This window comes from Anabrus simplex, chromosome 5 (genome assembly GCF_040414725.1).
Source record: "Anabrus simplex isolate iqAnaSimp1 chromosome 5, ASM4041472v1, whole genome shotgun sequence".
NCBI classification, from domain to species: domain Eukaryota; kingdom Metazoa; phylum Arthropoda; class Insecta; order Orthoptera; family Tettigoniidae; genus Anabrus; species Anabrus simplex.
The window spans coordinates 241,904,546-241,918,201 of NC_090269.1; the positions used below are offsets into that span (position 1 = coordinate 241,904,546).

The 13,656-nt window shown below is 37.8% G+C and overlaps 1 protein-coding gene across 1 annotated transcript in view; it reads right to left on the reverse strand.

The window, feature by feature from the left end:
- Positions 1–13,052: 13,052 nt before the first annotated feature.
- The window catches only part of Roc1a (Regulator of cullins 1a), a 119,526-nt gene continuing 118,922 nt past the window's right edge, over positions 13,053–13,656 (reverse strand). Inside the window, 1 exon segment of the mRNA XM_067148479.2 lies at positions 13,053–13,527. Coding sequence (XP_067004580.2) covers positions 13,515–13,527 — 13 coding nt within the window. The 3' untranslated portion in view covers positions 13,053–13,514.

The window sequence follows — 13,656 nt, forward strand, 5'->3', positions numbered from 1 at the left end:
ATGTTAAGAGGAAAATTGTCCAGCTATTAAATGTTAATTCATTGCATCATATGTGTAAGGAATGTGCCGATATTTTTATTGACAAATGTCTTAATGTGATGATACATTGTTTTTAAATGAGGAAAAAAGACAAATCCAACCGTAAGATTTCAGGCAGGTATGCTAAAGCTAAAAACGTAATGCATAAATGAAAGATCGAACCATTTCACAGCAGTCCATTTCACACCTTGTTTATATGTCTAATTTCAGTCTTTGAATAATAACCTTTTAAATAATTCTTCATTCATTTATCCAGAATTGCTTTAGCAACTTCGAAGTTAATATCTCAATACCACTTTCTTTCTAGACGTAATTTATTTATCCATTTCCGTATATACATTTCCATTGATGTTTGAATTTAACGCGATTTGTTCAGGTCAAGTCACTAGGAGCGCCACCGTCAAATTGTCTCCCATTTTAGCAAGGCGAAATCCGTAAGTGTCGTGTATTGTCTCTACTGTATTTGATTGGCGTCTGATCTGCGGTTCCTATAAGGGAGATCAAATATTCCTCACTTTACGCTTCTCAATCACAAAACGATGAAAATGGTTTAAATCATTCATTTTTTGGCATGATGATGTTCTTCGCCGAAGAGGAAGTCCATTTCTCTTCATAAAATTAATCAAGACTCGGCTAACCTTCAAATCCGAGACACTGATTCCATGTGCAGCGATTATTTCGCATTCTTTAAAATACTGCATTTCGTGAGAAATTGCTTATCCAACGTTGCGTCACAAAATCATATATTTAAGCAGATCCTTCTCTACTTGCCGAAACTTGCCGCCTTTTGGTCCGCGAAATGCTTTGCGAGACATGTTGGCCGCTTGACGTGCACTTCTGTTACCACGGTAGCACACGTTTCATTTGGGCATTGAATACTCGCTGCCCTCTTCCCGTAGGTTTCGGCGTAACTGATCACCGCGAGTTAGTATGATGCAGTATTACTCGAATACTGTGGACTGACAATTTTGAGATCACAGAATGTCCCGTACCCGAAACACTCGTAAAACTAGTGCCGGCTAATAACAGCACGTTGCTCTGTATCTGGAATGCCCGCTTTCGCAATAGGATTACAGGGTTGCCACCGGGAAAAATATTTTCGTACTAAATCTTCCCCTAAAAAGGTACTAGATTATGGTAAAAGGTACTAAATATTTATTAACAATGGAACAGGGTTATTCATAAAGGCAGTAAGTTATAGAAATCAAAGTATACCTATCAAAAATACACATTTATTAAATGAGAACAGAACTTACCGGTTTTCATCTTCATATTTTACTCTTCTCTTAATCCTTGGAAAACAATGCCAAAGCAATAAACTGTTTTGAAATGTGAAAATTACGTATGTTTTAGTTTCTCATTTGTCAGAAGGAGCCCATTCATCATACAGGATTGGAGTTTGTTTCTCAACTTGGTCTTATTGGTAGTAACAGCAGAAAAAAGAAAACTCTTCTGTTGCAGCAGAAGAATGTAATAAACAGAACACTGCCTTCACAAAATTCGTTAAATTGGGAAAGGTGTAGTCGCCTACAGGATTTTTAATTTCAAAAACACCGGGCGAGTTGGCTGTGCGGTTAGAGGCGCGCACCTGTGAGCTTGCATCCGAAAGATAGTGGGTTCGAACCCCATTGTCGGCAGCCCTGAAGATGGTTTTCCGTGGTTTCCCATTTTCACACCAAACTGAAAATCTTCAGTTTCTGTGGACTTCGCTTACCACTATTTCCCATCTAATTTCATTAACACTTTCTGTAATTACAGCCGGGAAATATATAGCTAATGGGATTATACTGATGAAACTGCCACCTCATTAGTAATTTTCCAGGTTCGCCATGGACAGACTTATTAAAATAGGATCACGAAAATCCACCGTCCAAAAAATCTGTTTACAAACGTCAACATGGGTCTGAAGCTTCTTATCAATTTCTTTCTTGTTCTTTTGCTGCACTAGAAGAGTTTATACTCCACCCCCGTAAAAGGTACTAGATTTCCATAAAAAGGACTAACGTACTAAAAATGATCATGAAGTACTAGATCTAGTACTAAAGTACCAGAGGTGGCAACTCTGAATAGGAAGCCTGCTACTTGAGTAGTTGACATCTTTATCTCGAAACGCATTCGGAGCTGCGTGATGGATGTTCGAAGTTGTGGGAGCGTCAAATACGTGAACATTTGTTTTTTGTCCACTTTGGACCCAAAAATATTGGGATGCGTAAATTATGCAAGAGCGTTAATTACGCGAAAGAATATGGTTAGTTTCTTTATCAGACGGTAAAATGAACGGAAATTTATAGGTGTCTCTGAACATTTGAAGATAACGTTTGTTATATTTTTGGCCTTAACGAGAAAATAAACTACCTGAAACTGTCACCGACACAACCCTCTTAAAAACATTCAACTCATTAAAATGATACACTTAAATACGCGAAACTACCACATACAAAACAATTCTATATGTTCCATACATTATTAACATACGACTTTGGCAGTGGGGGAAAGCATACAAATGCAAGAAAAAAAGGGGCCTAAAACTCCGACGAAACTACGCACAGAAACGATGTTAACAGCGCGCGAACAATAATAAACTCATTCTTTCATCCCGATTAACTGAGTCGCCAGCGCGCGCCAGCCTGTCTTGCTTGCAGGACAATTGCCCGTGATGTGACTTACATCATGCAATTGCCGCCCCGAATCCCCAGCTGTATAAAGCGGACACGCTGCTGTGGTAAGCGGGAAACACGATACACGAAGGCGCAGGACGAAATACTCACGAAATAAAGCATCAAATAAATACTCTTGAAAATGAGGTTTCGTAAATTACACAAACACATAAGAATTTATCGTAGGGGAAGAGTATTGGCCGTACTAGAAGTTATATTGGTCAAAAATAGGAAGAAGTAAAAATAAATCGGAAAATCGGAAGACGAGTTAAAAACCGGAAAGTTTCCGGGTAAATCGGAAGGGTTGGCAGGTATGCAACCTATTCTACTTAGCTCTACTACTACAATTTTGTCGGCATTGATGGACCAGAATTGTCATTGTCTATACCATTTCCTTTTCCCATTCTGTCAGGGCTGCACTGTCACCAGGGTATGTCAGAAGATACATTCTGCTGTTCGAGGTTTTCATCCTTGTCCATTTCCCCTACAATTTTCTTGAGCAAGATATTAAGAAGTATTGGTAATATGGAGCCCTTTTGTCAAAAACCTATATGTATACTGTAACAAATTCTCTCGACAACTGTATCTTGCATTTCATCATGGCTTTGGTTACAGCTGTGCATGTTCTCATTATGCTGATGAGTTTCTTTGGTACACCATACTTCAGGGTAGAGATTATAGCCAATAAATGCTGACAAGAAATCAACAAAATAAATAAATCAGCTGTGCACTCAACTCTATTGGACTAATTTAGGCTAGTCTTTAGTTCTATACTAGCAAATGTACCCGTGCTTCGCTACGGTACTCTACATTGTATACGGATATCGAGGCAAATTACTGCACATGAAGTGAATAAGATTTTTAAATTGGGTGTGTCTTGGCTTTATCCGAGAAACAGCATTGTGAAATCCACAGACGTTGTTTCCAATGAAAGTGTGATTTGCGGGATTGCGATGATAATGGCAAGTCCACTTGTCTACTGCAATTCACAAAGAAGTTGGTAATATTCATTTAACGCCAGGCCCCATTGCCTAGTGCGAGGCCAAAATCGATTTGGGGAGGTTTCATTACAATGGCAGATCCCATTTCCTACTTTCAGATAGATTACAGTTGAGGAACTTTTAATATATTTGCAAGGACCTTCCTTACTGCCAGGCACACCCCGAGTTGGTGAGTTTCCATTTTAATAGCAAGCCACTATGCCTAGTGTTAGTCACATTTTAGATGGGTAAATTTGCTTATAATGGAAGACACCCTTGCCTACTGACAAACAGGATCGGGTAAAAGAGTTTTGAAAAAAAAAATTCACGCTCCCTTGTCTTCTGCTAGTCGAACCGAGAAGCGAATTATGCATTAAAATAGTGCACAGGAGATGGAGGACGACCCCATTCTTACTGCCTGTCAAAGTCGATGTGGGGAGGAGTGAATACAATAGCAGACGCCCTCCTCCTGACAGTCACTATCGATTTGCAAAGTATTTAATAACAATGGCAGACAAACCCTTTCTAGATCGCTACAAATCACCGTCAGTGAAAGAATATAGTCGTCATACGGAAGTATATGGATGTTTACCTTCATTTACAGAATAACTGCTGCTAAACAGTATATCAAATCAAAAAAGGATTGTACGATAAGACGCACTTTCTGGCCACATTTAGCGATAAAAATGATATCCTATAATTTCACCAAATTTCAATTTTCTACCTCGTCTGGCAGGTTGTGCCGCCATCTTGATTTGGGGGGACGGGGGATAAAAATTAGGAAATTCCCGAAAATTTTTAAGCCCACGAAACCTATAGGTTGTCGTTTTGGATAAATTATAAAGACTGCGTTCTTATGCTGAGCCCAAAACTTAGGCCCCCGGCATGCCCCCTTGAGGGAATTTTGAGAATTTTCAATTTTTCTAGGGATCCTGGGGTCATCAGCTTCTCCCTACCAAGTTTCAAATTTCGGAGATCTCTGGAAGTGCCTCATTAATTCAAGTCTTTTTTCATTTTTAAATATTTATATACACATCGCTCCACACCGACTTGCTTTTATATATATAGATGACGGATAAGCATGAGCACGTTGAAAAGTGCAGACTTCCATTTCGAAATTCATAACTCCTAAACGGTGCATGATATTAACAAACAGTTTGCGCCATCAGATGCCTTATTTATCGCTCTACATGTTTGTTTCTAAACCATTTCCTTGTATCTCACCTATTTAGTGGGTAAATTGAGTTCAAAATTTGAATAGGGTGAAATTTGGGTACATTTGTAATGTTTTACATTACTTTTTGCCTACTTATGTATAAGCTAGAATCATGAAATTTGGTCTACATATGGCCCTTGATCGTGTCAATGTGTGAACCCAACTTGATGATCCTATCATTCATATAAGTGTGTCAAACAATGACATATACTTGTAAAAATCACCAAATTTACGAACAATCAAGAAATACGGCCAAATCTAACGTATAAGGGGGAGAGATACGACAAAATGTCATAGGACCAAAGTTGTAGATCACTCCGAATTGAAGCGAGATTGTGCCATGTTTTGTGATACGACTTACTGTTTAGCCAACAAATAGCTCAAAAGGAATGTCTGCACAGTTATTAAAATTGCCTCCATATTTCGATATCTTTGGGGGTAAAAAGTGAAAAATTTGAACATCTCGGAATTTTTCCATTGGTTAGGGACCAAAAGCTATAATTTCACCAAATTTCAATTTTCTACCTCGTCTGGCAGGTTGTGCCGCCATCTTGATTTGGGGGGACGGGGGATAAAAATTAGGAAATCCCCAAAAATTTTTTAGCCCACGAAGCTTATAGGTTGTCGTTTTGGATAAATTATAAGACTGCGTTCTTATGCTGAGCCCAAAATTTGAGGCCCCCCCAGCGTGCCCCCTTGAGGGAATTTTGAGAATTTTCGAGTTTTCTAGGGATCCTGGGGTCATCAGCTTCTCCCATACCAAGTTTCAAATTTCTGAGATTTCTGGAAGTGCCTCATTAATTCACGTCTTTTTTCATTTTTAAATATTTATACATCGCTCCATACCGACTTGCTTTTATATACATAGATGAATAAAATACATGTCACCATATTCCTGAAACACAGTGCTGAGGAAGTATGTTCAAACCACTGACTTTACACTGGAGTAATTACGAGTCTGGCACACAATAAGAATTGAATGTCAATGTGTCTCCTATGACAATCACAACAGTGAGTGATCAATCATTCATATATTTGAGTAATTATGGTGAGTAACCTCCTCTTCAAACCATGTGACCTTGTCGTGGTGGGGAGGCTTGCGTGTCCCAATGATGCAGATAGCCGAGCTGCAAGTGAAACCATATCGGATGGGTATCTGTTGAGAGACCAGACTAATGAATGGTTCATCGAAAGGGGGGTAGCAGCCTTTCGGTAGTTGCTAGGGTGGCAGTCTAGATGATTGACTGATACGGCCTTGTAATAATACTCAACATGGTTTAGCTGTGTTGATACTGCTACACGGCTGAAAGCAACGGGAAACTACAGCCGTAACTAACTCCCGAGGACATGCAGCTCTCTCTGTATGAATGATGTACTGATGATGGCTTCCTCCCGGGTAAAATATTCCGGAGGTAAACTAGTCCCCCATTCGGATCTCCGGGTGGGGACTACACGAGAGGGGCCGATCATCAGGAAGATGGATACTGACATTCTGCGAGTCGGAGCGTGGAATGTTAGAAGTTTGAATCGTTGTGGTAGGTTAGAGAATCTGAAAAGGGAGATGGATAGGCTAAAGTTAGATGTAGTTGGTAAAAGTGAAGTACGTTGGCAGGAAGAACAAGATTTTTGGTCAGGCGACTACCGAATTATCAACACAAAATCAAACAGGGGAAATGCAGGAGTTGGTTTAATAATGAATAAGAAAATAGGGCAACGGGTAAGCTACTACGACCAGCATAGTGAAAGAATTATTGTTGTCAAGATAGACACCAAACCAATGCCCATGTGGACTCTGACCACAACTTGTTGGTCATGAAATGCCATCTGAAGTTGAAGAAATTGAAGAAAGGAAAGAATGCAAAAAGATGGGATCTAGACAAGTTGAAAGAAAAGAGTGTGAGGGATTGTTTCAAGGAACATGTTGCACAAGGACTAAATGAAAAGGCTGAAGGAAACACTATAGAGGAAGAGTGGAGAGTCATGAAAAATGAAGTCAGTAGGGCTGCTGAAGAAATGTTAGGAAGGAAGAAAAGATCAACTAAGAATCAGGGGATAACTCAGGAGATACTAGACCTGATTGATGAACGACAAAAATACAAGAATGCTAGAAATGAAGAGGGCAGAAAAGAATACAGGCGATTAAAGAATGAAGTGGATAGAAAGTGCAAGCTAGGTAAGGAAGAATGGCTGAAGGAGAAGTGCAAGGATGTTGAAGGCTGTATGGTCCTGGGAAAGGTAGATGCTGCATACAGGAAAATCAAGGAAACCTTTGGAGAAAGGAAATCTAGGTGTATGAATATTAAGAGCTCAGATGGAAAGCAACTTCTAGGGAAAGAAGACAAAGCAGAAAGATGGCAGGAGCATATCCAACAGTTGTATCAAGGTAAAGATGTAGATAATTTGGTTCTGGAACATGAAGAGGCTGTTGATGCTGATGAAATGGGAGACCCAATTTTGAGGTCAGAGTTTGACAGAGCTGTAAGTGACCTCAATAGGAACAAGGCACCTGGAATTTATGACATTCCCTCTGAATTACTGACTGCCTTAGGAGAAACCAGCATGGCAAAGTTATTTCATTTAGTGTGCAAGATGTATGAGACAGGAGAAGTCCTATCCGATTTTCGGAAGAATGTTGTTATACCTATTCCGAAGAAAGCCGGTGCTGAAAGGTGTGAAAACTACCGCACCATTAGTTTAGTATCTCATGCCTGCAAAATTTTAACACGTATTATTTACAGAAGAATGGAAAAACGTTAAGAAATCCTGACTTTACGTCTAATCTTAGAGGATCGAATCAAGAAGGACAAGCCCACGTACATGGCATTTGTAGATCTAGAAAAGGCATTCGATAATGTTGATTGGACCAAGCTATTTATGATTCTGAAGATGATAGGGATCAGATACCGAGAACGAAGAATATTATCTACAATCTGTATAAAAATCAGTCTGCAGTGATAAGAATCGAGGGCTTTGAAAAAGAAGCAGCTATCCAGAAAGGAGTGAGGCAAGGCTGCAGTTTGTCCCCTCTCCTTTTCAATGTTTACATAGAACAGGCAGTAAAGGAAATCAAAGAGAAATTTGGAAAGGGAATCACAGTCCAAGGAGAGGAAATCAAAACCTTGAGATTTGCCGATGATATTGTTATTTTATCTGACTGCAGAAGATCTCGAGAAGTTGCTGAATGGTATGGATGAAGTCTTGGGTAAGGAGTACAAGATGAAAATAAATAAGTTCAGAACAAAAGTAATGGAGTGCAGTCGAACGAAGGCAGGTGATGTAGGAAATATTAGATAGGAAATGAAGTCTTAAAGGAAGTAGATGAATATTGTTACTTGGGTAGTAAAATAACTAACGATGGCAGAAGTAAGGAGGACATAAAATGCAGACTAGCAGAAGCAAGGAAGAGCTTTCTTAAGAAAAGAAATTTGCTCACTTCAAACATTGATATCGGAATTAGAAAGATGTTTTTGAAGACCTTCGTGTGGAGCGTGGCATTGTATGGAAGTGAAACATGGACGGTAACTAGCTCAGAAAGAAAGAGAATAGAAGCTTTTGAAATGTGGTGTTACAGAAGAATGCTGAAGGTGAGATGGATAGATCGAATCACGAATGAAGAGATACTGAATCGAATTAGTGAGAGGAGATCAACTTGGCTAAATATGACGAGAAGAAGAGATAGAATGATAGGACACATCTTAAGACATCCAGGACTTGTTCAGTTAGTTTTTGAAGGAAGTGTAGGTGGTAAGAACGGTAGGGGTAGACCAAGGTATAAATATGACAAGCAGATTAGAGCAGATGTAGGATGCAATAGTTACGTAGAAATGAAAAGGTTAGCTCAGGATAGGGTGGCATGGAGGCTGCATCAAACCAGTCTATGGACTGATGACTCAAACAACAACAACAACAACAACAACAACAACATGGTGAGTAAACAAAACACATACAAACCTATGGTGAAACTGCCTTTTAAGGCCTTGGCCTGTCAAGATGACTGTTGCCCAGCTAGATGGCCTGCAGATACTGGAGTGCCACATGGTCAGCTTGATGACATCCTGAGCCACATTGCCTGGGCCTACTGTCTCTTGAATTAAGCAGTTTTTCAGTTGGGCTCAGAATGAGTGAACTTCATTCCACCCCTCAGTCTGAGGAATTATAGCCTACGGTGGATAAAGCGAATAACAAAGCTTCACTAATAAAGTCAACTCTTGATAACTCGGACTAAAGTGGGTGGAGATCTGAGTTATTGAAGGGAATTAAATTGTGCCTAATAAATGAAAACTAACACAGCAAATAACCTATACAGTAGTAATATTATACTAAACATTAATGAAACAAGGTTATCACTGTACCAGGTATTGTAAAATAGAAACTGAAATAACACAGCTAGGTATACAGGAACTATAAAACTGATACAGGACAGTACTAGCTTTCTGCTCGAAGTACATTAATCAGAGTCTGATTGCCTGTGAACAATATCTTATGTGCAGTCCGCAAGTGTCTATAGAATGGCAGTAGTTCAGGGTCTGAAGTTAAGTCTATAACACCAATAAGTACGTCCTGAGTTTCACGAGCACTTGACAGTTTCAGCTTAGACAAGGGCTGCATACATGATATGGGCCATGAAAGCATCAACGTTAATATTAGACAAGGGTTGTTCTTCTTCCTCCTCATCCATACTCTTCTCCTTGGTGGTAAAACAGTAAATCATGAGCGATCTCTTCTTCTGTCTGGATCTGGTAGCCTGGGTCTCCATCTTCTATATCTAACCATTCGTTTCACTGGCTGTTCACAGTGACTGAAGATAATCAGTGGCCTCATAACCCTCCAAATTATACTCTACATGTGTGACAAAAAAAAAGTTTATTCCAGCAGTTGGCAAACGTAGATGTTTTTAGTTCATTCTGAGCAGAAGCTCAGTTAAAAATTGACTTGATGTTGTAGGGGCGAATGTTCTGAGATGTTTTTTACTCTCTGTCTCTGTTTCTTTGTCCTGAGGTTCCTCCAGTACCACCATAATTTCGTCGAGAAACTTCCTTTTGTACATTCTTTTGCATGCCAAAATAACACCTTGGTCCACTGGTTGGATAAGTGAAGTGGTATCGGGAGGCAATGCCAGGCATTTAATTTTTCCATCACTGCTACACATCTTCGCAGTTGGATGTGCTGGAGTGTTGTCTACAAGCAAAACAGCCTTGACATCATTAGGGGCAATCTTTAGATCTTCGATTTGGAATCACTGCACTTCAGGAATAAACTGTTTTCAAAACCAGTCCATTGTGATTTCTTGGGTGAACCATGCAATTTTAGAATTTGCATAATGCACCTGTATCTATGATGTTTTTAAGTACACAAGGCTGGCAAGATTTGCCAATATACCTGCCAACTTTACAAAACCACAAATCAGGATGTTTTGATATGAAAATCAGTAAAAAACAAGAGAAATCAAATTGATCAAAACTGCTTATTCTACATGTATTGTGCATTACAGGAGTACTATGGCATATATTATAACACTTATTGTCTCAAAACCTGAGTGTTGCTATACGAGGCTACAAGGCTAAATATTACACATCTCTATGCCCTCACAGAAGTATCTGAGTGAGATGATCAGTCTCTGATAAGCCTTCCGAAAACTCATGCTCCATACGTGTGAATCAGTCAAACACGTAGATGCCATATATTAATATACTGCATCACATGCCTGCGCGATTATGCGAAGTGCAATGCTATTTTTATCAAGTAATAAATTAAAATTTGCCAGAATTGTCTCCAACTGGCTCCTAAAATCTCTAGAAAAGCCACTAGTCGCTATCTTTGAAATTCTGTCACTAAATTACAAAAAAAACACCACTCCAAATCTAGCGACAAGTCTCCAAAATAAACTAAACTGATGTGAATGAACACAAACATAGCACGCGAGAACAAGACAAGAGATTGATAATCGATATATGTGTTACAATAAACATAGCACATTCCTCGTATTAATAAACGACGATATTTCATTTGAAAGCGGCCAATGAGCGTAGGACTTCCAGTCACTGGTGTACAAAGCTGAAATGATGGGATTTGAAAACAAATTTTAAAGTTAGATATTTGGAACATGTGAATGCTGAAAAACATAGAAGTTTCTCAGCTATGGGATCACACATGACTGCCACAGGTCATAAATTTACCAACATAGCTTAAGACCTGACCATCATAAAAAAATTAAAAAAGGGCAGCTTAATGAACACATATAAAGATCTATACATTCATCTAGACCAACTTGTAAAGAAAAATGATAACCTTAATGAGGCTGTAGAATATAAAAACCCATTATATTATCAAATTCTAGCATATTTGAAAATGCTTGAGAAAGATCACGAAAAAAGAATTGGAATTTCTCCACCTACAGATAGCCCTACAACTTATTCCTCCTCAGTTGAAGCTATAGGTGACAGCAAGGAGGTGTTTGACACACCTATATCCCCCGCTCCTCCACCTCCTCAGGTGCAAGAGCAAGGAAGAACGCATCATCAATATTACACCAGACACAAAACTGTAAAAGAATGACAGGAGTTACTGTTCCAAAGGAAAGCAGGCTTAATAAGAGCCACACTGTGATATCTGGATTTCTTCATTTTGACAATTACTTATAAATTGTATAATTTTTCATTTATAAATTGACCTTTTTTCATGAATTATTAAGAAAAGAATATTCATTAGGACATATTCTCTATGGAATATTGTACAAGTGTTTCCTTGACGACTGCTTTCAATTGTAGAAATAATTTATGTATTTTCTCTTGAGTTATTTGTTTGTTTTAATGCTGTCAATCTATATATTTTTCATCTAAACAGTGTTATGTGGCTGAAGATGTTGATAATATACGAAACATGTACCACTTTTAACCATTAAATTGCCTTAAGCAATCATTGTATTGATTAGGTGGAAAATAAAAAAATACTTAATTGTGAATGAAGAAATCCGATATCAAATAATAATAATAATAATAATAATAATAATAATAATAATAATAATAATAATAAAAAAAAATGTCTGCACTCACCTGATCTGCGAGTTTCAATAGGATTAATCCCCTGTCTGCGAGCTAAAACTTGTACGCGTTTTAGTGCCGGGTGCAAACTAGGTGAATCCCCTACCTCAAGGGCCACACACAAAACAGGCCAGTTCATTATCCAGTCTTCCTTCATAGCATAAATATAAATGCTACTCTCTCACAGTTTCATTATCTGTCGTCATTCGCCAACTACAAGATAAATACTCTTTCCCCCGCATTAGAAGTTTATGATACCATGATCTCATAACACCAAATCCAAATAACATGATTTCCTGATGTGACTGCTAGCTCCTGACAAGAAATACGGAATAGCTCGGACACAGACTGGAGTACAAATTAAAAAAGAACGTAAAATGAATAAAACACTAAATTCCGCTGTAATAAATCTAGAATTTCGCCAAAAATTCCGCTGTCTGCTAAATGATAAATTTCTCCACCGACAGTCTTCTAATTCCACCAAATTTAGCGGAAAATCCGCTAAGTTGGCAACACTGTTGGTAATCTTAGTGTTAAACAAATAGACTGTATTGCATGTGTTATTTTGGCCTTCAGTACTTCTATAGTATGGGGATCATTTTGCTTTTTAAGGTTTTCCAAACGTAATAATCACAGTAAGTTAGGTCTGCTGACCAAAGGACATAAAATGTCTATAGATTAAAAAATGACTAGCATTCAAGTCAAAATTTTGAATGAAATGTTATTTTAGGGAACATCTTTCATACAGTAAGAATAGTAGTAACGTATTCAAGAGTTAACTTATTTTTATTATTGTATAATCTCTGGTGAAAGGCACTGATAAGATCATACCATAACAGTGCAGAGATGCGTAAGTGGAATATCAAGTAGCACAAAATAAATATAAAAATCAATTTATTTCTTGTAATCTGAAACTAAATTGTACAAATAAGACCTCAGCATACTTTTAAAATCTAATATAATGATCACAGATACAACAGACAATCGAGGAAAATTAAAGAAAATGGAATTACAAAAGTTAACTAAACTGTACATAAAATGACTAGCATTCAAGTCAAAATTTTGAATGAAATGCTACTTTAGGGAACATCTTTCATACAATAAGAATAGTAGTAACATATTCAAGAATTAACTTATTTTTATTATACAATACACTTATTACATACAGCAGGTTAGAACAGGATTCCTCACTGTTTGGGCCAACAATTCACAGGTCAAAACAGCCTGTTAATTTGATTTGAATCACACTTAAGCTTTAAGATATAAACCTGAGAATTGCTCCACTGGTAAGACATTTCCACGCTACATTTGAATGTACTTTTGTCCTAATCTATTACAGAGATGAAGTCACACTTAAAAATATTGTTTGTAAGAAAGTTGAGGAATGAATTATGTATTTTAAAATTTAATTACATTTTTATATATTAAGTGAAGTAAACTGGTTAAATTAAACCATGAAAATACCACAAGGCAGATGACGATTACACAGTTTGTATTTCTTTACCAGTAGGTGCAGTCCCTGGGAGGACAATCCAAGCGTTGTTGTTATTTCGATGAAGAGTTGTGCAAACAATTTTATCTCTCAATGGCCATACCTGAAAGAATAAGTAGTAGTTTCACTCTCAACAAATCATGACTTAATAATAATAATAATAATAATAATAATAATAATAATAATAATAATAATAATAATGGTAGTACATTAATCAGAAGAGATGAAGGAA